This window comes from Neopelma chrysocephalum, unplaced genomic scaffold (assembly GCF_003984885.1).
Source record: "Neopelma chrysocephalum unplaced genomic scaffold, ASM398488v2 Primary Assembly neopelma1_59, whole genome shotgun sequence".
NCBI lineage: Eukaryota > Metazoa > Chordata > Aves > Passeriformes > Pipridae > Neopelma > Neopelma chrysocephalum.
In genome coordinates, this window is record NW_020897714.1 from 23,085,212 (window position 1) to 23,112,366 (window position 27,155).

The 27,155-nt window shown below is 36.7% G+C and overlaps 1 protein-coding gene across 2 annotated transcripts in view; it reads left to right on the forward strand.

Annotated features, from left to right (window-relative positions):
• The window catches only part of IGF1 (insulin like growth factor 1), a 47,255-nt gene that overhangs the window by 12,980 nt on the left and 7,120 nt on the right, over positions 1–27,155 (forward strand). For both annotated transcript variants that reach the window (XM_027680473.1, XM_027680472.1), the window contains one exon: positions 26,860–27,041. In XM_027680473.1, the coding sequence (XP_027536274.1) occupies positions 26,860–27,041 (182 nt within the window). The remainder of the gene's footprint in view (positions 1–26,859; positions 27,042–27,155) is intronic.

Here is a 27,155-nt window from a genome sequence, read left to right on the forward strand (position 1 = left end):
AGACTAGTTCCATCTGCTTTTGGACACTTAAATGAGGATTCTGAATCAGCAACATACTCAAGCTCATCCTGCAGTCAGTGAGAGGACTAACAAACTTTCAGAGCTCTCATTAAGTTATGAGTAGGAGATACTTTTCCTTCTCCACTAAATTAAGCAAGGAAGCTATGGCAATCGTATCCTTACGCTAGTTAATTCAGTTGAGTAAGGACCCTCCATTAAGAGTCTAAATTTTGCTGGGATGAATCTATTCAAAACCATAAAATGAACTTCATTGTAGAGATAAGGATGTACTCATACAGACCACATTTCAGATCAAAGCAAAACCAAGCTGATTTTAGCTACTATGATATTACACAGTTAAGCAAAACCTAAAATGTGCCTTGTCCAGGTAACACCAGTTAGAGCTGCTCCTTTGGCCTTTAAGAACTCCCAGACCTTAGTCTGACTAAGTGTGAATCCTGTTGGAGAGCGCACTCCGCCCTGAGACAGGAAAAGTACAAGAGAGAAGCTTATCTATCTTTTTTTCTTGATATAATAGATAGAATATACTCTTACACACCATAATAAGTAAAACTCCTTCATGTTTTATTCCTGCATAATAAGACAAGGTGCACTTATCCACGCATAAATAAGGAAGGAATTTTTTACACTGCTGTCCACACAGGTTCATTTCTATTCCTATGAATATCCATTTCCCAGTAGTTTTTTAAGAAATTGAGGCAATAATAATAATATTTAAAACCTAGAGGGGCATCTAAATATCAGATGTCATTAAAGAACCATTTTCTCTGTTAAAATGCTGTGCATTCCATCATGGTATCATAGTGGAGAAAAGACACAAAATGATGCTCAAGTACAGTTTTGAGACACTCATTGATACAACAGGCATAGTGTTTTCAGATACTCAGGCAATAAAATATTCAAGGTCAGTTTGGACAGGGCTCTGAGCAACCACATCTAGTTGAAGATGTCCTTGCTCACTGCAGAGTGTTGGACTAGATGATCTTTAAAGGTATCTTCCAACTCAAACTATTCTATGAATTTGAAGATTTAAAAAATAGTTGCTGCTGACCTAATGAGCTTATCCATTAAAGCAATAATCTGACTGAATTAAGAAAGAACACCACCTGTGGTTGTAAGCCATTCAATGAGTTGAAACAACATCACAAAGCACCTTTACCTCCTCACTTCAGCCCCCCGCTTCACCTAAGGCAATATAGAAAAAGCACAGGTCCACTTCAAAGATAACTACATTTTATGATCTTCTCTAACATGATTGCTTTGCAAGGAACAGTAACCACAGTAGTTAAAATTTCCAAACCATCTTCAGGGGGAGGAACTGTACTTTAGGTTGTTCAGATATTGATAAATCTTTTCAATAACTGTATTGTTTTGAAGCTGAGTACAGCAGTAAAAACAAGAAAGGATTAATTTTCTATGAATAAATATGTATATAATTTAGTTTATTTCAAGGTACTCTTCATGTTGTGCACTGTACCATTCCCAGCTGATTTTGTTTGAGGGAAATGGGATAGAAATGAGGCTAGTGTTTCCACAACATCCTCTCACTTCAGTTATGTGTTTACTTCTGCATTTAAAAGGCATGAAGGATGATCTCGTATGAGCTACATGAATGATTTTCATACACTTAAGGAGTTCCACCATTATTTCAGGAATTACATGCAGAGATTTAATATAGCTATCCCAAGACATAAACATTTAAAAAAATGGAATGGTCAAGATAAACTGTTCATTCAAGAAAATGGGAAGATATTTTCTAGAATTTGATCCTTATCTTTCTTTTTTTAAACAATAGAATGAATTTCTACAACTTCATCTCTAATGACATTAAGTCAACTATCCTAATTTTTCTTTCAAAGTAATTTTATTTCAGTTTCGAAAGCACTAGGACTTGATGCAATAAAATACAACTATTTCCTGTTATCGCTAAGATGAAGACTAATAAAATGAGCAGAATTCATAAGTGGTGATATTCTTTTTGTCTGCTGTTCTTTTCAAATAGAAATCTCTATTCTGATATGAAACAGATGAAGTTCAGATCAGTGAAAAAAAGAACAATTTTTTTTTAATAAATAGTGCTTGACACCTCCTAACCCCCGATCAAGAATCAAATAACCTGCAAAAGATTTCAAATGCAAAATAATCATATTTGAACTACGAAACAGCTGGGAATGCCTTGTTGATTTTTTTTTTAGGATGTAATATTTTTTTAAAATGTATCTCTACACTCTCATACGGCAGAGGATAGAGACAGTGGCACGGAAAAGTTGATATGTAGCATAATAAAGAAGGGACAAAGATGATGCCAAAGCGGGGGAAAATAGTAATGTTAATAATCCAGGCTGGCCCTGTCCAGGAGTTTATTCACTTCATAATCCAAAATTGGGAGTCCATGGATACTCAAAGTTATCTGTTAACTTCCACTGGCTTTGGCTCAGTTCATTGAGGATAGTGGAAGTTAGCCTGAGGAAATCTATTCCATGAGTTCTCTAGTCATGGAAGAGTACTCTACTCACTAAAGAAAACATTGATCATTGATTTTCCTAGGTCTTTTGGCCATAAGTATCATTGCATCACAAATATTTTCCCTTGACTGGATTCCCACTGCTTTCTAACCAGTCACCTGTTTTTCCTAAGAAATACCAGCTGAACTTCTGATATTTTTCTTTCTGTGTTATAAATATAGCAAAAAAACTTTCTTTAGAGCAATCAATAGAAACTATTTGTTTCTTATTTGAAAAGGGTACTTGTACATCAAAAAAACCATTTTTAACATTACTTAAACCAACCTGAAAGGTCTCTAGTGTAATTTTAAAGTTCATCTACTATTCACAGGAGAAAATTATCATTGAGTCCAACTCCTGAGCCTGCACAGGACAGCCCAAAGAATCACACCATGTGCCTGAGAGCATTGTCCAAACACTTCTTGGACTCAAACAGGCTTGGTACTGTGATCATTTCCATGGGGAGCCTATTGCAGTGCTCAACCACCCTCTGGGTGAAAAACCTTTCCCTAATATCCAGCCTAAACATCCCTTGACACAGCTTCATGCCATTTTCTCAAGTCCTGTCACAGGAGTGAAGAGATCAGTGCCTGCTCCTCCGGTTCCCCTCATGAGAATATTGAAGATCACAATGAGGTCTCCCCTCAGTCTCCTCCAGACTGAACAAACCGAATGTCCTCAGCCACTTCTCACACAGCTTTCCCTCCAAACCCTTCACCATTTTCATAGCACTCTTTTAGATGCTCTTTAATAGCTTAAGGGTTTTTTTAATTTTTGTGGTGCCCAAAACTGCACACAATATTCAAGGTGAGGCTGCCCCACTGCAGAGCAGAGCAGGACAATCCCCTCCCTCGACCCACTCACGATGCTTTGCCTGATGCCCCCCAGGACACAGTTGGCCCTCCTGGCTACCAGGGCACTGCTGACTCATATTCAACTTGATATCGACCAGGACGCCCAGGTCCCTTCCACAGTGCTGCTTTCCAGCCTCTCATTCCCCAGTCTGTACATACACAACCAGGGTTGCCCCATACCAGGTGCAAAATCTGGCACTTGCCCTCGTTACACTTCATGTGTTTGGTGATTGACCATCTCTGTAATTTGTTGAGGTTCATACATAACTGTTTGTTGAAGTGCCTAAATGAGTCTAGATTTTGTGGCAGATAGATGGCTACATCTAAAAAATTGAAAACTGTTTGGACGTGTTACTCTATTTTCAAAAATTAACACAAATCTCATGAATAGCCAGTGAACCTTGGAGGCTCCTAAAAGCATATCAGTCAGACTTCCAATGTTTTTTAGGCACTAGTGAGGCAGATGGACACTCGAGATTTTTCAAAAGCAGTCATATATCTTATTTCCACTAAAATCTATGATAGGTGATCCTAGGCAGGTGGTTTGTTTTGTTTTGTTATTCTAATCCTTCTAGGCATATGCTTGTGTTTTTAGTTGCCTCAGCATCTTTGGCAATACCAGTCAGGGTCCTTAGCTACTTTTCTAAATTTTGCTTATGGACCTTATTGACTACTTGTGAAAAAGCTATCACTATTAAAAGCTCTTCAAAATAAGAATTGGCATAATGAGTTGGCTTCCTCTCTGACGTTAAACATACTAATACGCTTAGTATGAAATCTTCTTATTTCTAGCATAAATATGTGAGGCATCAGATGAAAGCTAATAATTTCCCAAGTGAGCTAAAAATAATGATGGCTGAATTTGAATAAATATTCTAAGAGGCATTCTGGAACAGACAGTGGTTAATAAGTACTGTAAATGCTACCTTTCTACTAACCTCATTTGCAAGATGCCAAAGCATAGGCATGCACCACAAACAATACTAGATGAATATCGAACATGAGAAAAATTATAATTGTGGCAGAAAGTTGGAGACAATGCGTATCTCATTGTTTTCTTTGTCTTCTAACCAAAAAAATTTAATTTAAATTCCCTCAAACTTCTTCACGATGTCTTATTTTGGAGTTTCATGTACTTGTGACTTAGACCTTGTCTCCCTTGCAATGAGACTATCTGACAGCACTTAAATTTACTGCAATAATTCAGAATACATTGTAATATAAAGAGAACATTTTATGGAAAGGTATTACTTTGTTTAACAACAAATAATGTAGGAATATATGAATTAAACTCATTTTTAAATGTGCTGCATTGCAAACAGAAGAGTTTAATGAAAGAACTGGTGACTAGGATATGCATGAAGAACTCGATAAAATCAGGGACTATTAGCCTTAATTTTGGTCACAGGCCAATGAGTTTTATATTATAATACAGTTCATCAGTAAATGAGTAAAGTCTTTAAAAAAAATTGTATCAATAGTTATGCAGAATACACACTTTTTGGGAGAAGGAAAAAAAATCATTCAAATATTTAGTCTGCCTTCACTATGTAATGAGTGGTCTCCTGCCTTATTGACTTCCAAGATCCAAGCACTGCAGACAATAAGAATTAATATTTTCCTCATAAACTCCTCTAAAGTGCTCATCATAGAAGTATTTGATTCCAGCCATTGGACAAATGCATTATATGCAACAATATCCCAGGAAATCATCTGTTTCTCTGAGTATTTGTAATTTTTTTTGTTCTAGTGATTTCATATCCAACTGGAGATGGCAAGGACTTTTTTTTCCAAAATAATTTTAACATTTCTGCTAGTACTTTGCATGTTCAATATAGAATGCCAATGTCAATCAATTTAACCTAGAGATATAGTGAAGTAGTACCTTCTCTTTATACAGGTAAAAATTAAGAAAAAAGCAAAGCCAGCTCCAAAGCATGCAGCTGCAAGTGTGCCCCTACCTCAAAAGCAGCTTCAGCATATATCCTATCCTACTGAACTAACAAAGCACTTTTGCCAAAAGAGCTGGAAACAAAAGCAGTGTCATCCTCCGCTCTTTTCATTCAAATCTAAACACCTTTCTAAAGGATCATTAGCCTCTTTCTGCTTTCGTTGGAACAACAGAAATTGCCTCCTTCTTGCGAGCTGCAGGAATTCAAGAGCAGCTGCTATGCAGGACAGCAGCAAAGCACTGACCGAGAATATGGTTTGTTGTCAAGTGGCTTGTCATAAACAGCAGTCAATGCAGAAACATTTAAAATCCTAAATTCTTGAAATCTCTTGGTCAAGAGATCTGATTTTAGATGAAAAGGTTAAAAACAATTAAGAAAGAAGATAAAAACATTAATTTTCCTTTTCAGCTAATGAAGGAACCCACAGAAGGTGGTACAGAAATCCTAAATCAGTTCACAAAAAGTTAATCAAGTACTGTAGTTGTGTTAGCACCTCTCAGAGTTCAGAAAATCACAGAATGGAAGGGACCTCTGGAGATCATCCGGTCCAACCCCCCTGCCAAGGCAGGGCCACCTGGAGCAGGTGACAGGGGAACATGTGCAGGTGGGTTTTGAATATCTCCAGAGAGGGAAGCTCCACAACCTCCCTGGGGAGCCTGTTCCAGTGCTCTGACACCCTCAATGTAAAGAAGTTCTTCCTCATGTTGAGGTCAAACTTCTTGTGCTTTAGTTTACGGCCATTCCTGCTCATCTTGTTGCTGGGCACCACCGAAAAGAGTCTGGCACCATCCCCTTGGCACCCGCCTTTGAGATATTTATATGCGTTTATGAGATCCCTCTCAGACTTCTCTTCTCTACACTAAACAGGCCCAGCTCCTGCAGTCTCTCCTCATACAAGAAATGCTCCAGACCTCTAATCATCTTTGTTGCGCTCCACTGGACCCTCTCCAGTAGACCCTTGTCTTCCTTGTACTGAAGAGCCCAGAACTGGACACAGCACTGCAGCTGTGGCCTCACCAGGGCTGAGTAAAGGGGCAGGATTACCTCCATTGACCTGTTGGCCACACTCTTCCCAACGCACCCCAGGATTCTATTTGCCCTCCTGGCTGAAAGGACACGCTGTCAGCTCAGAGTTGCACGCAAAACCTTCAGCAATTTCCTATCTTCTGTAATGACATGAATTAGGCTTATCCATCCATGGGGAGTCAGTTAAACTACCAGCTGGATGAGAATTCATTCAAGTGATTTTATGATGTGAGTGCTAGCAGAGACCACCAGAGGATTTCTAAACAGTCAGTATAAAAACAGAGTGTTTTTCACACAGCAAGCCTTCTTTGCAATGGACAGTAATCTACTACATAAAAAGCCACTTTGTATGTCACCTGGTTTCCTTCTTCCTTTCCCTATTCTGCATCACTACATTGTACACAACATTTGGAAAACTGTTGTTTCTGAACAATCTAAACAGAAAAATATGATTTTGTTGATCAAGTCCATCCTAGCCAGCCTCAATTTGTCTTTTTTTTCTGACAAAGGAATTGATAGGCCATCATTGACATAATGCCAGTGTAGATTGATAATATTTTGATAAAGTTTTTGTTTTTGTGTTTCCCTATAGTCTCAGGAGATGGAAAGATGCCTTGGAAAACTAAAACCTAATTTGTATCAAAAGCAGATTGTTTTCTTGCTGAAACAACTATAATCACAGAAAACTTCTGGCTGAAGCAGGCAGCTGAAAACTGAAAGTCCCATAATTTCTTATTTTGAGCCAGTACTGAAAATCCACCTTTTCTGTGAACCACCTCTACCTCTTAGGTTTGTGTTATGTCCTTATGCTATGTTGAAAGAAGTCATAATGCTGTTTTAAAGTACCACTTTGAATTCTTTTTAGACACATTTAAACTACAGTAATTCAGCCGATGGCTGCTTGATTTCAGTGCAGCCAGTGAGAAAGCAAACAATCCAATGACCCCTAGTTCACTGAGATTGCTGGAAAATGAAAACAAGGGATTTGGAAGGCCAGTGCTTCAACACATAAAGAAATATATTGAATACTTCAAAAGATATAAAATTCTTAGAACTGTTGGACAGGCTTCTGTGTGTGAACTTTTCTGTCCAAGTGGCATTGCTAAATACCATGGCACCAATCAGAGGGCTGACATCATATTGTTGTGTAACTCATAACCATAGCAATGTCACTTCTTAAAATGCATTATATGTGCATTCAGCTGCTTAAAATCTCAGCTGTGTCAGCTGTTAAAAAAGTACAGATCAAGAGATTTATTTTGAAATATGAGCTCTTTGTATTTTTTTTTTTTAGCAGAAAATGTAAAGCTTGTTAAGCCAATGTTAGCACTGGAAGTTTGGATTTAGACAACAGACATAGTAAGAACATGTTTCATCACCAATCTAATTCACAGTGATATAGTCTAGTAAGAGAGCTAATACTCATAATTTTAATGGACAACAATAAACTTGAGCTTTTACATTACAAATGGGCCAAAATGCACCAGAATGTACGCAGTCAGTAAAAAAAACCTAGAACAACCAAATTGCTGAGTAAATGGCATAGCTACCAGCCCAAGTTAACTTAGTATAGGTTGGGCCCAAAAACTATAAGCAATGGAGAACAACATGTAACAGAAACTGGGAATTTAATCCTCCACTCATTTTTTTTAAACCCTAAGTGCCCTTCCAGAGAATCATTTGCCTCTTCTGCTCTCACTGGAGGCACAGAAATTGCCTCATTCTTGCAAGCTGCAGAAATTCCAGAGCTGCTGAGCAGGGCAGCAGCAAAACACTGACCAAGAATAGTTCTTGTTGCCAAGTGGCTGGTGATAAACAGAGTTCAGTATTGCCAGGTACTAGTAAAGGGAATGACACGTACCCTTTGCCTCAGGTGACACGGTACGGAGTAGCTGCTGTTATCTATTACCCGTCCTTTTAGAATATCAGTATGTTGGAGCTGTGAGCCAGAGGCACTAATGATGGACTGATTGTGCCTTTATGTGACCACAGTCATCAGTAGTGGTGTAATGCAGCCTTTGCCCTCTTGATAATCCACCAAGGAGACTAGCACTGTCATTATGATGCATAAAAATACTAAATAAAGGCTCACTGTGCCCCATAGGCTGCCCTGTATTCAGTGAGTTTTGAGACTCTGCTTTCAGAAGATAAGGCTCCATAAAACATCATCATCTGGGGTAGAAAGTATTACAGCTTCTTTGGCAACAATAAAAAGACCTGAATTTCTCTGGTAACAAATAACCAGACCACCATCTTGCCTTTCAACACCTGGCAATTATAACCACTACTTTAAGTGCACAGGAATTACTGGCACAGATTACTCCCAGAATCAAAGCCACAGTCACTTGATTTCTTGATATGCTGTATAAGAGGATCTTGTTGCTAACCAATTCCTCATACATACAGAAAATTTAATTATAAATATCGCATCCATAAAAAGAAATGGTGAGATATTGAAATCCAGAAATTAGACTTTCTAGTATGAGAAGCCTAATTGGTGTAAACCATCTCTCATCTTTTAGATTTCAGAGGACAGACCAAGTGTTTCTTTAGATAGGCAATGGATAGAGAGTGAAGCAGCTGGGAGGGCTATGACTATTTCTGGCTGTGGGACTAACTTGTTTACATAACCTTGAACCAACTAATTTTATCTGTATTTGTTTTACTTTCACCATGTGTGAAAATGAGGCAATTATATTTGTTCACCTTTTAAAAATGCTTTTGAAATCCTCTGATTTAGGTAACAATTCAGATCCAACTAATTATTATTTTTTAGAAGCTTACCCACATACAACTCAACCACTGCAAGGGTTAAAGTTTTAATCAAAATGCCACATTGCAGTAAGGATGATAAATTATAGGTGATAGTCTATCAAACTTAGGAAGACAGTTCAGTAAATACAATAAAAATAGATCTGTTTACATAAGGGATAAAAATTGGCTACTACTTTCAAACTAGAAGTTAATGTATGCCATATTACTGCAGAGAATCCCACAAACTGTTTTTAAACAATACTATAACAGTTACATAAAACTTAATGGCATGTTAAGTAGATCACCCCAGCAGGCCCTCTGCTTACTACAAGGATATGGCACAGAGTTCATAGGTTACTTGAGACTCATTCTCCGGGCCAAACGAGTCAAACAATAACACTTTGAGGCACTGAAACACTTTTCTTTGGTTTTCAGCAGAAGCAGATGTAGAGTTGACTGCACAAAAACAAAAAGAATACTTTGAAAAGAGAGCAACAGCAAAAACATCAGCTCAGCTCGCAGTTTACCTGTAATCATACTTGCCTTTCCCCTTGACACTAGCTTTCTAATATTACCCTCTTCATCTGAGGATCAGTGCAAAGCTTCAATAAATTGGAAGCCCATTACTTCATGTGTTCTTCAGATTCCTTTGCTAAACAAATTGGTGCAGTGGTTTAATCTTCATTTTATTTTGGGGTGTGAATTCTGAGTCATCATCATTTAATTTTCTCCAAGCCTCCAGCTCGTGTTTTCTGTTTTATTTCCTGGATGTGTCATAACAACTGAGTTGTACCACCCTAGTAAAATGGTAAAGCCTAGCACACATCTGCCAGCAACAAAATACTGTGCTTTCAACTCTGATTCCCCACACATTCCACTTTTCACACTTCCTTTGCATCCTTTCAATAAAGTGGTAGAGCCTAGTAAGCAATTTCTTTTATTCTTCACAACATTCTGCCAATAAGTCAAAGGATTGAAAAGACACTTTTGCCTTGTATGCTCTTTTCTAGCCCCATTTCTATCAATATTCCCACAAGGTTATTTTCCTGAAGTCAGTGACTTCCCTGTAGGTAGGATATCTCTCTGGAGGATTCTGGGTCAATATTGTGCTGGTGAGTGACGAAGGCATTATTTTTCGGAATTGCTAAGTAATTTTGACTTGGAAAAATCAGTTGAGAAAAGTCTTACTTTTTGAAATTTAATAGAAATTCTGTTCAAAAGTTTCCAGTGTTCTTAATGCAGAAACAATAAAAAAGAAATCCTTTAGTCTGACCTTTGAGATATCCACCATGAATTTAAAAGAGTCAATACAGTATATTTCTTTTAAAAATAGTCATTATACAACAGAATTGCTTACAGAAGAAAAGGAGGTGAGAATTAGCAGTAAAAGAAAGGTGCTACAAGAAATGCAGAAAAATTTCATCTGGAAAGAGGTGAAAACTATGAATCAGAAGAAAGTGTAATTTAAGACAGAGGAGCCTTTAAAAGTTGCTAACAAAGTTTTTTGTTTGGCAGCTACCTTACCTGAACTAGGACTTTGACTCCTTTGAGGGTGAATCATCTTTGAACCAGGTTTCAAGGACAATTCTCTCACAAACGCACAGCACATGCAATTTTGTCAAATTTTTCTTACCAGATCTGGGCTGGGCAGTGACTGCACTGTGTGGCAGCAATTGCATGTCAGTGGATAGCTACATAGATATCAATTTTGCAGTCCTGGTTAGCACAGTCTGTGAAGCATCTCTACAGAAATACCCACACCAGCTCACCTAACCACACAGCAGCCACATCTAGTTTAACTTCAATCTCAGTAGAGTCCAAGAAAAAAATGCTTTTAAGAGAAACCTCACTTTAATGTTCACATGGGGAAATATCAATATCAGACAGCAGGTTCAGTTATGGCAGCAGTAACAAATGATAGCAGCTGTTCTAAAAAGCAGGAGAGTTAGATAGCATGGTGACAACTCCTTGAAATTATCATGAGTGGAGCATAACAAGAAAAACACTTTCAGCAGCCCAACTCTTCAGAAAACTGAACCAGTAAATACTTATGGTGGACTGATAAATACCTATATCTACCTTGACTGACTTGGAATTTTGAAATTTGCAATCTCTAGGTGACTTTCCACATGCAGGACATAAGTGTACATATCTGAACCAAAGTAATTTCCAGGGGGGTTGGAACTAGATGATCTTTAATGTCCCTTCCAACCCAAGCCATTCTACGATTCTGTGATTCCTTTTTCCTCCTCTCCAAATTCAACCTTCACACGATGGAAGCACAAGGGTTATTCAGTAAAACAGGCATACACTTCAGAGAAGAGGGGGTTACATTTGAGCAGGGGCAAAATCATATGGCTTCTAATCTTTTTGTTGGAAATGACTCAATGGTTTTAGCTACACCTTTCTCTATCCACCTCCTTTACAAGAAGAAATCAAAAAACCTTAAGAACTTATCAAATATGCACAATTCACAAAACCTGAAGCCCAGACAGTTAAGGTTTGGTTAAGCTATAATAGCATTAAGGCAGAGATTAATATTAGAAAGTGTCAGGCAATCTGAAGATTAGGTGTCATTACCTGTTCCAACAATTAGTGGATATATTACTGTGCCAAACAATCAGAATTTATACATATGATTACCAAACCGTGTTCTGCTGTTCAGTTGATGATACTGTTATGGCATATTTAGTTTGCTTTTGCAGAAGTATTTAATTCTCAAACACTTATATGCACTTTGTGCAATAAGTCAGGATGAATTGTTCTTTAGGGACTGGGCTGCCTCCTATTGATTCCAGCCTGAGCTATACCAGATGCCATATAGCCCATCCAGAAGAGCTTACTCTTAATCTTTCTTCTTCTACATCCACTAACTACAACTTAATATAATTGTGCCAGAGCGTTGAGACAATAATGAATGAATGGTCCATGAAGAACTCTGGAGAGGTTTCAGCAATTTCTATAAGGAAATGAGTCAAAATTAGTCCAAGCAAGATGCAGAACATGGTACAATAATGTCTGTTTTCTCCTGACTTAAAGGAAAGAACAAGTGTCCTGTCACTGATATTTTATCTTGATCCAGCATGGTGTCTAATGTGAAAATTTACAGTGTGAATGAAATAATAAATTAAAAACATCTGTTCTATTAGGAAACAAATCAAGCACTCAATAATTACTACCAGCTTCAACACTAAAATTTTAACAATATGTTTGAATTTTTTAAGACTGCATATTTTAGCAATTTTACAGCACATCACTTTGAAAGACCTTGTGGATACTTGCCAGACGTGATACAGTGGTAGAGGAGCTCTACAGCAGTGAGCCTATTTATCCTTAAATCACCTCGCTCTTTTTCTCTCAAACAGGAGAAAAGATTTCTGAATTTCCCAATGATCTTGCAAGATAAATGTCAAAAATTAATAGAGCTAGAAATTACTATATTAAAAGCAGTATTATATTCTTTAAATCTAGTGCTAAGAACATAAACCTTTCCTAAGTCCTACTTATCAGTTCAATGACGTCATCCTGGAGTAGGAGGAAGGATAATCTTCCTTGTTGCTGCATTATTGAAGAATGGCAAAGAGTTGTAACAAATATGCTGCCCATCGTGCATGTACGTTTAAATACAACCAATACTGAACAGCCTTTTACATAGGATGGAACCTGTTGTGGATTTAAAAAGCCATGTATTGTTTTCTATATTTCTGATATCTTTTCTCCCTACAACACAGGAACATGTCCCAAGCATTTCTTCAGTGGTTCCTCTCTGCTCTTTGCCTTTACCAGCTGTCACTTCAGTGACATTTCCCAAGCATGAAGCTGACAAAGAGCAGGGCAGAGCTTAAGTGCTGAAGCTGTGGAGAACAGTAGCGATACTTTAAAATATCAACATAACTCAGTGTTTTGGGAGCAACTTCTTATATTGTTACTTGAATGGACACTGTTTACTATACAACCTCTCACACTGAAGAGAGTTCAGTTATTTTAGAAAATTAAAAGGTTATTGAACTACAGCACACAGCTATTTTGTCAGTTAATTTCATGATTTTCTACCATAATACTTCATGTAAACTAGACATTTAGAAAGCCTACTCTGATTAATACTAAGAAATTTCTGTTTAAGGAATTAGGAAAGCTATTACTATTGTAAAAAAGAGGACAAAGTAGAGAGAACAAGACAGATATTTGGGAAGTGTTTTATTTCCTGATTTCCACATCTTCTTTACCAATTTATCTTTCAAATTTCAGAGCTGCATCTAGAGGTCAAAATGATCTGTCATTCTGGTCTAAAAACGGTCAAGAATAGTTATTACATGGCAGTGGCCTTCTTCCAACAATTAAGCTTTCTTCTAATTTTCTAGTTCTTGTCTGTTATTTGAGCCACTATAGTTCATGATCCAAATACTGGCAGGAAAAACTACTACAATATGCAGAGCTAGCACAAGCATTTTCTTCAACCTGTAAAAACACTGGTCCCACTACTGAAATTAAATCGACTCAGCCACTCCAATAACAGAAAGAGGAGCCGACATTATTTTCAATAGCCTCCAACAATCTTATCTAGTGGCCATAATTTTAAGAAACATTCAATATAAGATGGCTTGATTATGACATTTATTATTCTCATGAGTATCTTTAAACTGAACAGGGAGCATATCTTAACCTCTCTTTGTTCAGAAATAGTTCCATAGTGTTTCTGTTTTTCCCATCTTATGTGATAAGGAGGCAAAATTATCACAGGCCACTCTGACGCTGTTCATGAGGTGACAGTATTACAATACACAGAAGCAATTTCTGTGAAGGGAAGACACAGTGAGCCTGTTATGTCCTGTAATGCAGGCAAACCCTTGCACTGCAGACTGTTTCTGCTGCTCTGATTTGTAGGTGCTGCCACACTGCTAACCAAGTGTGAAGGAGCCCTCTAGTGTGAAGAAGAAATGGACCTACTACCCATATTTTGCATAAAAATAACACAGGAAAACAATGACTACAAACAATGCCAGGCACTTCAGCAGAACGCACTACCCAGGAGATTCAACAATCATAAAACCTCGTGGATCTCAACCCTGAAGCAAAAAAATATGTGTGTGTATTATAGATGTGATGATGCGATTTCAGGGCTAATGTATGACCAACCATAAAGACAGTTGCTATTGAAAAAGGAATCCAAAAACTTGGGAATGATGTAAATATAAACTGCAGCCCCTTTCAGATAAATATTTTGTTTAAATTTTTCAATAGACCTTGACCTTAAGAACAATTGATAAGATACATTTAAAGGACTGAAAGCCTTTCTGTAAACCTTGTGTATTATGGTAAATTTTAACAATTAGCACAGAATCATTCAAATCTTCCAGAGACAGTCAGTTTACCCTATAATATAAACATATCCAGGAAATTCCGGTGCTCAAATCTGTTTGCTACTGATAAAGCTTCATTACAACAACTCCATCACTCTATTTCATATAATACAGGGGAAAAAAAAAATCTATGTATTTCACACTAGCTTGTAATTCATGTAACATTCACATAATATATACTGTTGATGAGACAAGAAGCCATTGGAGAGGCAGTACATGCCTCTGTGGTACCTGTAGTATGCTATGAACTTGCTACAGAGTAGCTGCTGGCAAAAGATCTACACACAAGTAAAGAGAGACTCACAGATAAAGAGAGAAAGGTATTCCATCCCACAAAGATCCATAATACGCAGCTATTTCGTGCATAAGAAACTTTTGTTTTATGCTTCGTATCACTAAGATTAGAAAAAATATTAGCAAGGATGTTGTTTACTTTATTGTCACCATTTCTAAATGAGATCTACATTGAATTTATCTGATCTAAACCAATATTGTTCTGAAGTTGTATAGAGAAAATGATACACAATAGTTTATTTTTCGTGTTTCGTATCTTTAGAGTGATCACAGTTGATTGCATAGCAGTTTTATGATGTTGAATGGAAAGTCAACACAATTATGAAGTTTAAACTGACAACAACTTATTTAATGCCCTGCTGTCTAACTGCTAGAGGGCTAAACAAAGAATAACTAGAATGCTAAAATGAGTTTAGGAAATGCATTAGAAAAGTTACGAAGTAGTATCAGAAGATGTCAAGAAGGAACACATGAGAGGCATAAGCAACTGACAGATGACGAGAAATTGCAAATAATTAAGCCAAATCGCAAGAGATGCAGTTTAGGTAATCATTTAGAAACAAAGAAGTGGAAACTCAGACCCATTTTAGAGAAGTAGAATTCTGAAAGTGACTTCATTGTACTTCCATTCAGGATTTTATCCTGGATGCAGACCTGAAACTTTTCTAAATTTCACAAATGGGGAAAATGAGTTCTGCAAAATTAAAGCATTATCCTGGTTAAGGCCCTTAGATTGGAAATCTTATGTGAACAATCACTCTTACTAAACTTGATGAAATTCTCACTTCTGGAGAGGCTGCACAGCCTCCTTGGATTATTTTGGCACCTCGTTTTCTGCCAGGAAAGAGGAGTTCAGAGGAATGTAAAACAAAAAACAAGGGGAAAAAAAATTAATCCAACTTTCCCAAACCACAGAAAGTTCAATTTCATTTGGTATACATTTTGCCCAAAGGTTTAGTGAGAGCAATGTTTTATTCAAAAAGATATATTTTATCCAAAAAATCATTTTCAACGGAAAGAACTCTAAGAAGTTTTGCTACAAAAGGCCTAAGAGAAACAAGCATTGTGCTGCTGGCATCTACATCCACACTGAAAGTGTATAAATACTAACAGTGCAGGAGGCTGCAAGTATTATTTTTTTTATTTTTTCAATAACGTTTGAGTGAATAATGAAAAAGTTAATTGGGATATGCTATTAAAAGAAAAACTCTTCAACTGCACATATCGGAATACGACTTAACTGGGCATTTTCCTCCTCCTTTAGTTGTACCAAATTATATAGAAGAAGGTAAGAAGAAAAATTACAAGGATTTTGGTATTAGGTTTTCTTGTGCAGAAATATAGTTTACTAACCTGTTTGATTCAGTTTATGTGTATCAACATTAGATTTAATTGTAGAATTAACTACAATTAACTACATAAGGATAGTTATTTGAAAATATTTATGATCTTATTAAGTCAAGTTTTGGGTACCAACAGAATATGTTTAAACATAATTTTCCTTTTTACATCTTGACTCTTAATTTAAATACTTGATTCTCAATTTCAAATATTTAAGTAACTTGTAATTACAGAACTAAATATCTAAAGACTCACAATAAAGATATTTGAAAAGGCTTTAATACTGATGCCTATGTCCAAGACACAACTCAGAATCTATGCTTTCAGATGATCAAAAGATTTCTTCAAAGTCCCCCAGGCTATGAGATTTATCAGCATTTAAAGGAATAAAAATTGAATTATAGGTGTTGAAGACTTAAGAACGAAAAGTGGCTGTGATTTCTAATAACCAATACAGGAATAAAAGAGATTCTTTAGAAATGTATTTCATAGAAATTACTTGGTACCCCTTTCTCATTTTTTGTGATACCATGTAAGCCCTCCACTGGCCAAGAACACTTAAGATAAGTACTTTTTTCCATAATACTTTTTTTTTCTTTGTTTTTTTTTTAATAACCACCATAGAGGAGGGACAGGCTTAGACTGATGAAATGGATGACATGATGTGCAAAACCATTGTCCCAGTATTGGGAAGAATGATTTTGCAGACATAGTGCATTGAACAGTTATGTTTTACAGAATCACCATTAAGCTTACATATTACTACACAAATAAGAAAAATTAAAAAGTCTACACCATCGCAAGCATATTTATTCATCCTCCTGACTTTCTGCTGAACTGGATTCCTTTGCTTAAGTAATTGTGGATGTTGTAGCTCAAAAAGAGTCAATGAGCACCTGGAATTTAAAGGCCAGATTAACTTCAACATTGTCATAGCCTTTTTAATATTTATAGTACTCCTGGATGACCCACAGAAGAAACCAGGTGAAACAAAAGAACAGGAAGATTGCAAAATAAAAGAAGCCATTGAAAAACATCTTTAACTGATGTGGAGGTTTCAATCATTAATCAAGCCTAAATGAGTTGGAAAGGAAATAATAAAAGAAAGGAATAATTCTGGTTACTTGGGAAAAACTTCTCTTTAAAAGGAAATGAACTTTTAAAACCTTTGGACTTCCCTGAAAAGCCATTGAAACTTAGTAAGTGAGAACTTAAAAAAAAATCTACTCAGAAACCACATTCCCTTTTAAAAACTGTGACTGTAGAGGGCATTGTCAGCCCCTTAAAGGGATTACTTCCTATTTGCTTCATAAACCAGCTCTACTCCCTACAAGCACTTCCATTTTCAAGGATCCTACAGAAACTGTTGTTTCAGTATTTAAGTGTTATACTGGAACTAATTTCTCCCTGCACTATGCCAGTATTCCTTTATAATCCCCCTGCATGTCTTCAGTAACCACAAGGTGAACTGGAAGGACAAGGAGAGCAAGTGTAGTTTCATTTGTTATTCAGCACTGACATATTTTTCTTTATGTTCCTGTCACTAGAATTGATTCTCCTAGCTCCTATTGTAATATTAAATCACTAAAGAATGAAGCTACAACTGGTAGAAAACCAGTGTAAGTGAAAGATGAATCAATTGTAACAGTCTATTTTAGCTAGGTTAGTTCTGGTTTTGTTTCCAGGCACAAGTCACTGTCTCTCATCTCAATGACCTCATCCTCACTCCCTAATGACTATGTACTCCACTGGAAAGTTTCACTTTTCTTTTATCTCCTTTGACAAATTTAACAAGAGCATCATGACCTCAAATGAATGTTTCATTTCAAGATTAGATTTTTACATGCTGTACTGACTCAAATATAAGATTAAAGAAAGACAGGTATATAGTTAAAGCATTGGCCTGGTGCTTATGTTGATGTAGGTTCAGTTCCTGGCACTGATACAGCCTTCTCCTGTGCAAATAATTGATAGTTAGATTCCATAAATATTACCCAAATTAAGTACTATCTTTCTCTGCAAAGACCTCTTGTAATTTAGGAGACTGTACTGTTTAACATCAGAGAAGATAAAAGAATCTGTCTCTTAATCTTTCTGTCTTAATTCCCTTTCTGAATGCAGTGGTTAATTTGTCCTTTCTAATCAGGAATCTCACAAGTCAATCTTCACAAGTAAAAGTATCCCAATATGGCAAAAGTAACAGACAATCAAAAATATTGTTTCTGGGAAATGATTCAGATCTAAAATGTTGGCCTTAAGAAAACTACATGCTGAACTTTCACCAAAAGCATTAAGTCACCTTACCATGCTTGAAGTAATTTCTGAAGTAATTAGTGTCATTCTGACTTATACAGAAAGGCTCAATAACTGGAAAGTCTAAACAGGATTCAGGCAATACTTCACAGGTGCAAAGCCGAATCTTGTTTATTCCTTATGCTCTCTTGCTGCATCCTTGTACAAGGTTGGATGCTTTTTGCTGACAAAGCCCTCAGTAATGATGTCAGATCTTACTAAACTGAGCTTAGAGCACATTTTATTAAATCCACTAAAGCTAACAGGTGTAGACAACTATGAAACTGTTGTGAGGAGTGAGCTAGGCCCTTATGGCCTTACCTTATTTTTCTCTCCTACTTTCTTTTCTATTTTCACACTTATTGAATCATAGAATCATTACGATTGGAAAAGACCTTCAAGATCAAGTCTAACCTTTGACCAAATACCACCACAGCCACTAAACCATAAGGGCCTACATGTTTTTTTAACACTTCCAGAGGTGGTGATTCCACCACTTCCCCAGGCAGCCTGTCCAATGTTTAACCACTCTTTCAGCAAAGCAATTTTTCCTAACAGCCAACCTGAACCTCCCTTGGTGCAACTTGAGGCTGTTTCCCCTTTTCCTGTCAGTTTTTACTTGGGAGAAGACTGACCCCCATCTCACCACAATGTCCTTTCAGTTAGTTTTGGAGAGCAATGGGGTGTCACCTGAGCCTCATTTTCTCCATACTAAACAGCTCTCTCAGCTGCTCGTCATCAGATTTGTGCTCCGGACTCTTCACCAGCTCCATTGCCCCCCTCTGGACATGTTTCTGGACCTCTTTCTAATAGTGAGGGGCCGAAAACTGCACACAGTACTCCAGGTGTGACCTCACCAAAACAGAGTACAGGGGGACTGACACTGCCCTGGTCCTGCTAGCCACACTACTTCTGATACAGGCCAGGATGCCATTGACCTTCTTGTCCACCTGGGCACACCTGGTCTTGTTTTCAGCCGTCTTTCAGCCAGTACTCATTTCTAATAACGGAATGAAAATTCTCTACTGCTATAGTAGGTGAGAGAGGCCTGTGCTCACCTGCTTATCCTCCTGTAAGGGCTGCTGCTGTATAAATAAAAATAAAAATTGTAATATGTGTCAATATGTGCACTCCTGGGTAGTGGGAAAGGTATTAGACAGAACTTACAACAGGCATTCACACTTTCCGCCTTTAATCAGATGATCGTGTCAAAATGCAGCAGCAAGTGTACCATGTTTGTTATTTGTTATTTGTTTTCACTTCTCAGCGTACAACTGAGAAAGAGTAACTATAGAGATAAAATTCCTGATCACACAGTGCAAAGCAAAGTGCCGCTTGTTATATGGTCACTGGTATTAACCACATAGCAGCCATTCTACTTCACGTTGTACATCAGTATTCCTTTCTTCTTACCTCCTTCAAGGAATCTCACCACATCCGTTTCCTCCAATCTCTCTAGATGCCACTAAGATGGCATTTTACTCACTGAACTGTAAGGTTGGAAGAGAAGGCAAGTGTTCGTTCGTTATCAGCATGTTGCAAAGCCTACTACATTCAATGTAAGGCTTTCCATTCATTTTGATACACCTTGGGTCAGGTTATATATAAGTAATTTCTGGCATCTGATTCATCAAGACACAATCCTGACTGCACTAAAAGATTTCCCACTAACTTCAGTGATGCTAGGACTTCACCCAGTTATGGCGTTTGCATTGTTGTGTATTTGTTACTGCAAATAAAAGGCAGCTTTACATTGTCTGTGGGATAAGAAGGACATGAAAGGTTCTATCAGGACTGCTCCTCCCACCACACACAACGGTAAGCAGTAATTATTTACTATGAGATCATATACAAGAAGAGGAGAGAATGTATTCTCATTATGGGCGGATGCCTGTATTACCATTGTCCTCCTTGATGCACTATAGGGGGCAATATTCAAATGTAACAATGACCTACTGGCTTCTAATTATCTTGTCCTAAACCCTGATAAACCTGGCTATTCTTGCAATAGTGAATTTCCTTTCAGCAAAGCATTTCCCTTGCCAAAGTATATATTTTTTGGCAGTATCAGGCACTTTCCAGCCCTGGAATCTGACGTAGCCTTGTAAATTGTGCTAGGTCAGCAAGGTTTTCACCCTCTAGAGCACTGAATTGATGTAAAATAATACATTATATTGTTTCCCATTCTTTGTCCAATTTTTTTTCCTCAAAAGAATTCTAAACTCTGAAATTCCTGTTTCATATCATAGTGTAACACTCAAACCTATAGGTCTTTCTCTTCACACATTGCAAATGGCTTAGGAACTACTGTGTGAAGCATAAGGGCTCTATCACATGCTTAGTGTGCTTGATGGCCTCCAAAGCAGCCATTCCATAAAAAGGCAGAGTACAGCACACCTATACGTAAGAGGAAATTGTTACAAGTGCTGTATTTTGGAAATAAGTTAGGGGAAGAGGAGAATTTTTTCCCAATTAAATACACAATGAAGAAAAAGAATGCTTCTGAAAGCATATTTCTGGAGGAAAAAAATACCTTATTCAACTATGTGACAGACTAAATAAACACAAAGAAATTACAAATTAAGATTCCTTCTGGAATAAAGCTACACATCTCACTGACTTTAAAGAAGTGAAATAGTTATTTACTCTCCATTTGAAACATGAAAAGGTTATCATTTTTTCATAAGGGGAAGCTTAGAAATTATACTTATTCAGGCAAAACTCTCTGTGAATTCTTGGCAGATTTCTCTTATAGATCAATACTGAGTGCCTATGTTTTCCCAGTCTTACTTGCTTACGATTTCAGAGCAATGAGCAAACTTCTTCTTGCTTTGGACTCAGTAATTAATGCAATCCAGTATTCCACAAAGCAGTAGCTCTAGTGCAATATCTCAATATTAACAAATGCATATGCTTTCATAAAGATTTTACTTGTGAATACTGATAAAGCTTATCCTCTATTCTCATGCATATTAAATTAGATTTCAGAGCTAGGGCATCCATTCATTGAGCATTTATAAATGCTAATATATGCTCATTTTGATGAATACAAACAAAAATCAGTCTAAGCATAATTATTTTTTGGCATTAACAAAACATTGAAGGAAAATGGAAATAAAATATTAAATATTGTCGCTTCAAAATGCATGCAACTTATTTACATGAAAATCAGATTGCCTACTTTGCACGTTTAAACCTTGAGGTATTTCTGTTAAGGGACTTTACAACACTCTGCAAGATTTGTTATTTTCTTGTTTGTTTGTTTGTTTTAACAGTTCACAGAAGTATCAAAACCCAGGCATTTCCTGCTGATTGAACATTGACTCATAATTTTCCAAATACAGATTAGAAATTCCAGAGCACTCTCAAGAAGTATCACCAATATAACATTAAATCATTTGTCTAAGATTACAAGGAGATGGAAAGTGATATCAACAATCTCTTGTTTTGCATATGCATACATTTATAATGCAAAAATACACAGAAACAGTAGCTAACATACAGAATACATTTAAAGAGGTATGGAGATGCATAATTAAATAGTACACTGGGTGGTGTGCTTTTTAGAACAATCTGTTGTTATATTTAATTTTTAAATTGGAAATGAAAGACAAAGGCTTTGTACTCCACCAGGGGCATATATTTTGTGGTTTAGGACAAATCATTTTCAATGGAATTCATTTTCTTTGAAGAACTCCTAGAAGGAGTTGTGTATGCATACTAAGACTCGAGCAAGTAGCTTTATCTGCAGTCCATGAAAGAACACTGCCTCTTTCAGAGGACAAGGATACATTTAATTTTAAGAAAAGCATTCAATACAGAAATCAGTCACCCTGTAGGCACACCTCCTTGTTGAGTTCACTATCTTAAACGAGATCCCTAATTTTCAGGTAGCAAAGATGAGCAAGATGAATCTCAAATTCAGCATCCCTGGTCTTCTGTGCCACTATAAGGCAGACAGCACATGCAACTCAAAAATACTCTAATCAGCAGCTCCCAGTCTGGATCTAGCAGACAGGATAAGTTTGCTCAGCTATTGCATTGTAATATAGCACCACAAACTCTCAATCTTGTTGTTCAGGCCACAGAAAAAATTCTGTTTGTCCAACATACTGCCTTATAGCATGCTCACATACATCCCAATACTGTAAGCTGCTATCAATGTTTCAAAAGTGTACAAGTTATATTACCCTGATGTTTTGATGGAAACATTGTGAGTTTCTTGCTACAAGACTAGAGCAAAACTAATGGCCTTTTGCAATGCTTTAAAAGCTGCATTTACAGCTGAAGATTGACTCTGATAGCAGGTTAGGTCACTGTTTTTCAGATTTATGATGTATTTCTGAATTACAGTCTACATGGCATTCTGGAGTTCTATGCTTGGCTAAAAAAGACACTATGTACAACAAATACGAAGAGTCACATATCCTGGACACATATCCCGGACACATTTCCCCAGCTCTTCCTAGAGTCCCCTAAAGAGTAGATTAAGCTTTGTGTTTATCCTGGGCTATTTCTTATGTAATTTCTAAGGTTAATACTACAATAGTAGATTATGATTCTACACAGAATGCCTAGATAACTTGATATCTGATACTTCTATAGTCCACCTATACCAGTAAGGTATTTTGGAGGGATGGGGAGAAACAGAGAAATCGAGTGTAAACAAGTCCTGTTGAATTACTCCACTGACTTTGCATTATTTAAAGGGAAGTGCTGTTAGTACAGAAGTCAGCTGTTTAACTACTGCAACTCTGTACCTTGGCCTGCTTTCAGGGGACTTCAGAATAGTGTGACTAGACTTCGTATCTGCTTGTCGCACATTGAAAGAAACATTCACATATTTGATAGTGTAGATTAAACAAGTGCCAAATATTCTATTAAGTAAACTTTGACCTACATGATATGAAATTCTCTTGAGTTGGCAACTGACAAAAAAGGAAAGAAACCTCCAAGGAAATCAGTGTACGTCAGCAAAAAGGAATGCCTAAGACTGTTGTATGTCCACAGGCAGCACTTTGAAGGTTGAGTAAATACAAGGAACTTTTTGATAACAGTTGGAAGGCAGCACTCAAATTATGTCAGAAAGATGAGAAAGAACTATATGGGTTCGCAGTATAGTGACACAGAAAGTCCAGTCCATACTGTAGGCAATATTATAAAAAAAAAAAGGGAACAAAAATCATATTAAAAATGCAGAACCACCAGCCATTTATTTACTAATACCAATTGGTCTAGAAATTATCTTAAGTGCTCAGTTACATCAGTCCCTAGAAGAGCACTCAGGCATGTGCTCACTGTTTAACACGTGCATTAGTCCAACACATTATATAGGAGCTTGAACATTTGCCTAGATCTAAATGCATATTTTGGTAAGTTGATGAACTGGGACCATCTGATCCTGCAGTCCTTCCAGAAGCAGATGGGCCAAATAATGATAACATCTGTAGAAGCGGTAGTATCTCCTTGTAATTCTTTATCTCACCTTTCACTGTAATAGCATCTTTGTAAGCAGCAGCACTTAAGAGGACAGCAGTAATTTAAAATCTATTGATTTAAAATTACTTTAGATATCAGATACTTCTCAATCATGATTGAGAATCATGATTACTCAAAAAGAATATTTTTTTCTATTCATTTGTTCTCTTTGTTGTATAGCACTTTATATCACACAAATTTTAAGTATATTTCGTTGCTTAGGTCTTTCAAAAACCTTGGGAAACATTTTTTTAAAGAGAAAAAGTCTAACTTCACTGGACTAATGTTATCTTTTTATGAAGGATGAGCATTTAGCATGCTATGTGGTACATGAATATTTAAGCCTATAAGTTCATAGCTGACCACATCAGTGATGTGTTAGTGATTCCATTCCAATGTTGTTACATGTACCATACAGGTTTTTTAAAGGGCTATTAGACATTATATAATCCTTCATAAAATTATTATTCTGTTAGAAAGAAAAGTAACTCATAGATGTTTTTGGTCTGGCTACACTAAAAATGATTTTGAAGTGCACTGAGATTTGCACCAGAAAGATTCCAGGATTTAGGATTTGTATTAACTATTTATGTATATGATAGTGAGGAGAAATGTTGCCACTGATTACTAAATAAGGCAGGCAGTGCTTCATAGGTTATTAAAGGTACTTTATCAACTTTATAAATTATAAAGGTCCTACACATTTATAAATGGTTAAATTCAGACTCTGAAGGGTAAAATAACTTGAACAGAAGCTTTTAGGATGTATTTGCTTATGAAAAACTGGCAGATTAAGAAAAGAAAGGGAAGCTTTACTAATCAGTTTTTTGTACCTATAGTTCAGCTGGATCTACTGGGAAGAGTTATACCTGCATATCCAGGAACAGAATTTGCCCTACCTTTCTTTAAATGGGAGTGAGATAAAATGCGGCGCAGCTCTGGTTATACTGCAAACTAATGGCACTCCACATGTTATCTTGACTGCTAAATTTTAAAAGTATTAGGCTAAAACAACTGGATTAACAGAATTCAGAAAAAATCGTCACCAAAAAGCTTGTAATTTATATTGTAAGTCAGTGAGGGAAAATAGTTTCGGAAAAAAAACCGCTGCATCTTAATATTTATAATACTTTTCAGTGATACACATAAAACAACACACACACACAAACAAACCAAAATATTACTGTAATTTGTTCCTGGCTTGCTCTTCTCTTTAGTCTTATGAAACAAATGATTTAGCAGGCAATGTACGATACAGAGGCCCTCAGTGGATTGTAATATACTAAGTAAGCATGTTTTTCTTTTCGTTTAATTTATAGTCCGAGGAAAGAAAAAAAAAGACATTTAAAAACCTGTTATCTGAGCTTACAAAGCTCATAGGGATAATTAGTTCTTAGCTAGTTGTATTGCTGGCTAAAATGTGACATAATTTACCACTAGAGGTCTTTTCATTTACTGATGTTCTGAGGCCTCAAGGGTTCTTCATCAATGGGTACATGTTTTAATCACAGGATACTGCAAAATGCAGTGTCGTCTTTTCAAATTGACAGCTGCAGGACAAGTACCTGGACATCACCCTGGAATTTGCTGTACAAGCATTTGATATAATAATTTCCCAAAGAGAAACTGAATTTTTGATACCTTTATGCTTTATCTAGCTTGAGTAATTCTTAAAACATAAACTCCTGCCAAACTCTGTGAATAACAGATTTTTGATCTCAGTGATAAAACTTAAGGGAAAAAGAAAAAAAAAGAGGCATGAAAAGAAATTGGTAGAGTTGACTGAGTTACTTCATTTTTTGGCTCTTGGTACAATTTTCTTTCCTTTTTTTTTTCCATATTTTTCAGTTCTTAACTAATGTGGATCATTCTGTAAATGGAAATATTTAATGTTGAAAATGTCAAAACAAAACACTTAATCTTTTCAGAATTTTAGTATGTGAAATCAAATTCTAGCAGAATTTAAAATAGATATAGAAAGTAGGCAGCTACTTACTTTTTGTGAATTTACTGTTCCTTCATTTCTAGTTAGTCATAACAGGGCAAGTACACATCCAACAGGGTTGCATACAAACAAGCCCAGGAAACAGTGGGACTTTAATCTCTGTGTAGTATAGCAGAGAAATTAGCAGTTACTAAAGAAATAATAAACCACTGGGGAAAAAAACCAAAAATACGTTTGTAAGAGTTGTATGAATGAACATGTCAGCCTTTACTGGAGCTGAGTGAAAAATGGAAAATATTTGCCAGTTAAGTAGTTTGTTCAGATGCCTGGTGCAAAACAGAGGAAAACTATGTTATGTCAGTCCCATTTCCTATCTTGTACAAATCTATGGAATATAAAGTCTTCTGCTTTTATCTGTTCCATCAACCATCTTCCTATTTTTGCAGCATTTCATCCGTTACTTTGTTACCTTATTTCCTGCTTCCCACTAGCTTTTGAGCTTGCAGATATTACAGCCTGTGCAGTTGTATACAGTATTTATTTCCCCTTTGGAACACATTCTGGCTCCACATAGTACCTCGCTGTAGCCTTTTTTACTAGGAAATATTTGTCTACAACACAGTCATGATCTATGATCTTTACACATCAGCTACCTCAGTTGGCTCAGCAATCAGTTTTCATCCTAAAGCTAAAGGGCAAATTTCCTTTGTAAATGCCAGATTTCAGATTCCTCCCTCTCCATTTTCAATGCTAAGACAGCTCAGGAACATATTTTAATAATATTTTTCTAAGAACGCATAAATTTGCTCAAATGCTTAAATAGTGAACACCCATAGGCAGAGATAAAAGCTGGCTGTTTCCAGGAATTTCTTTGAAAGGTGTATCTGAGAACAGGGTCTTAGAATAGATACACGCAGAGTGGCTCTACAATGGTCATTGGTGATTCAGTTAAAATAATGCAACTTGATGATATGACTGCTTCTGAGAGCTTTGCATTTTCTTTCTAACAAAAAAACTTTCCATTTGTGTTTTGAATAGGTAAGCCTACAGGGTATGGATCCAGCAGTAGACGCTTACACCACAAGGGAATAGTGGATGAATGCTGCTTCCAGAGTTGTGACCTGAGGAGGCTGGAGATGTATTGTGCTCCAATAAAGCCACCTAAATCTGCACGGTCTGTACGTGCTCAGCGCCACACTGATATGCCAAAAGCACAAAAGGTAGGCCAGACTGGGAAAAATTCACAACTACTAACAAATAAACCAACCAAACCAACAAAATATCAATGAAGAAAACCCTACGTATTTCAGGGAAGGAAAATTCTATCAAGGCTG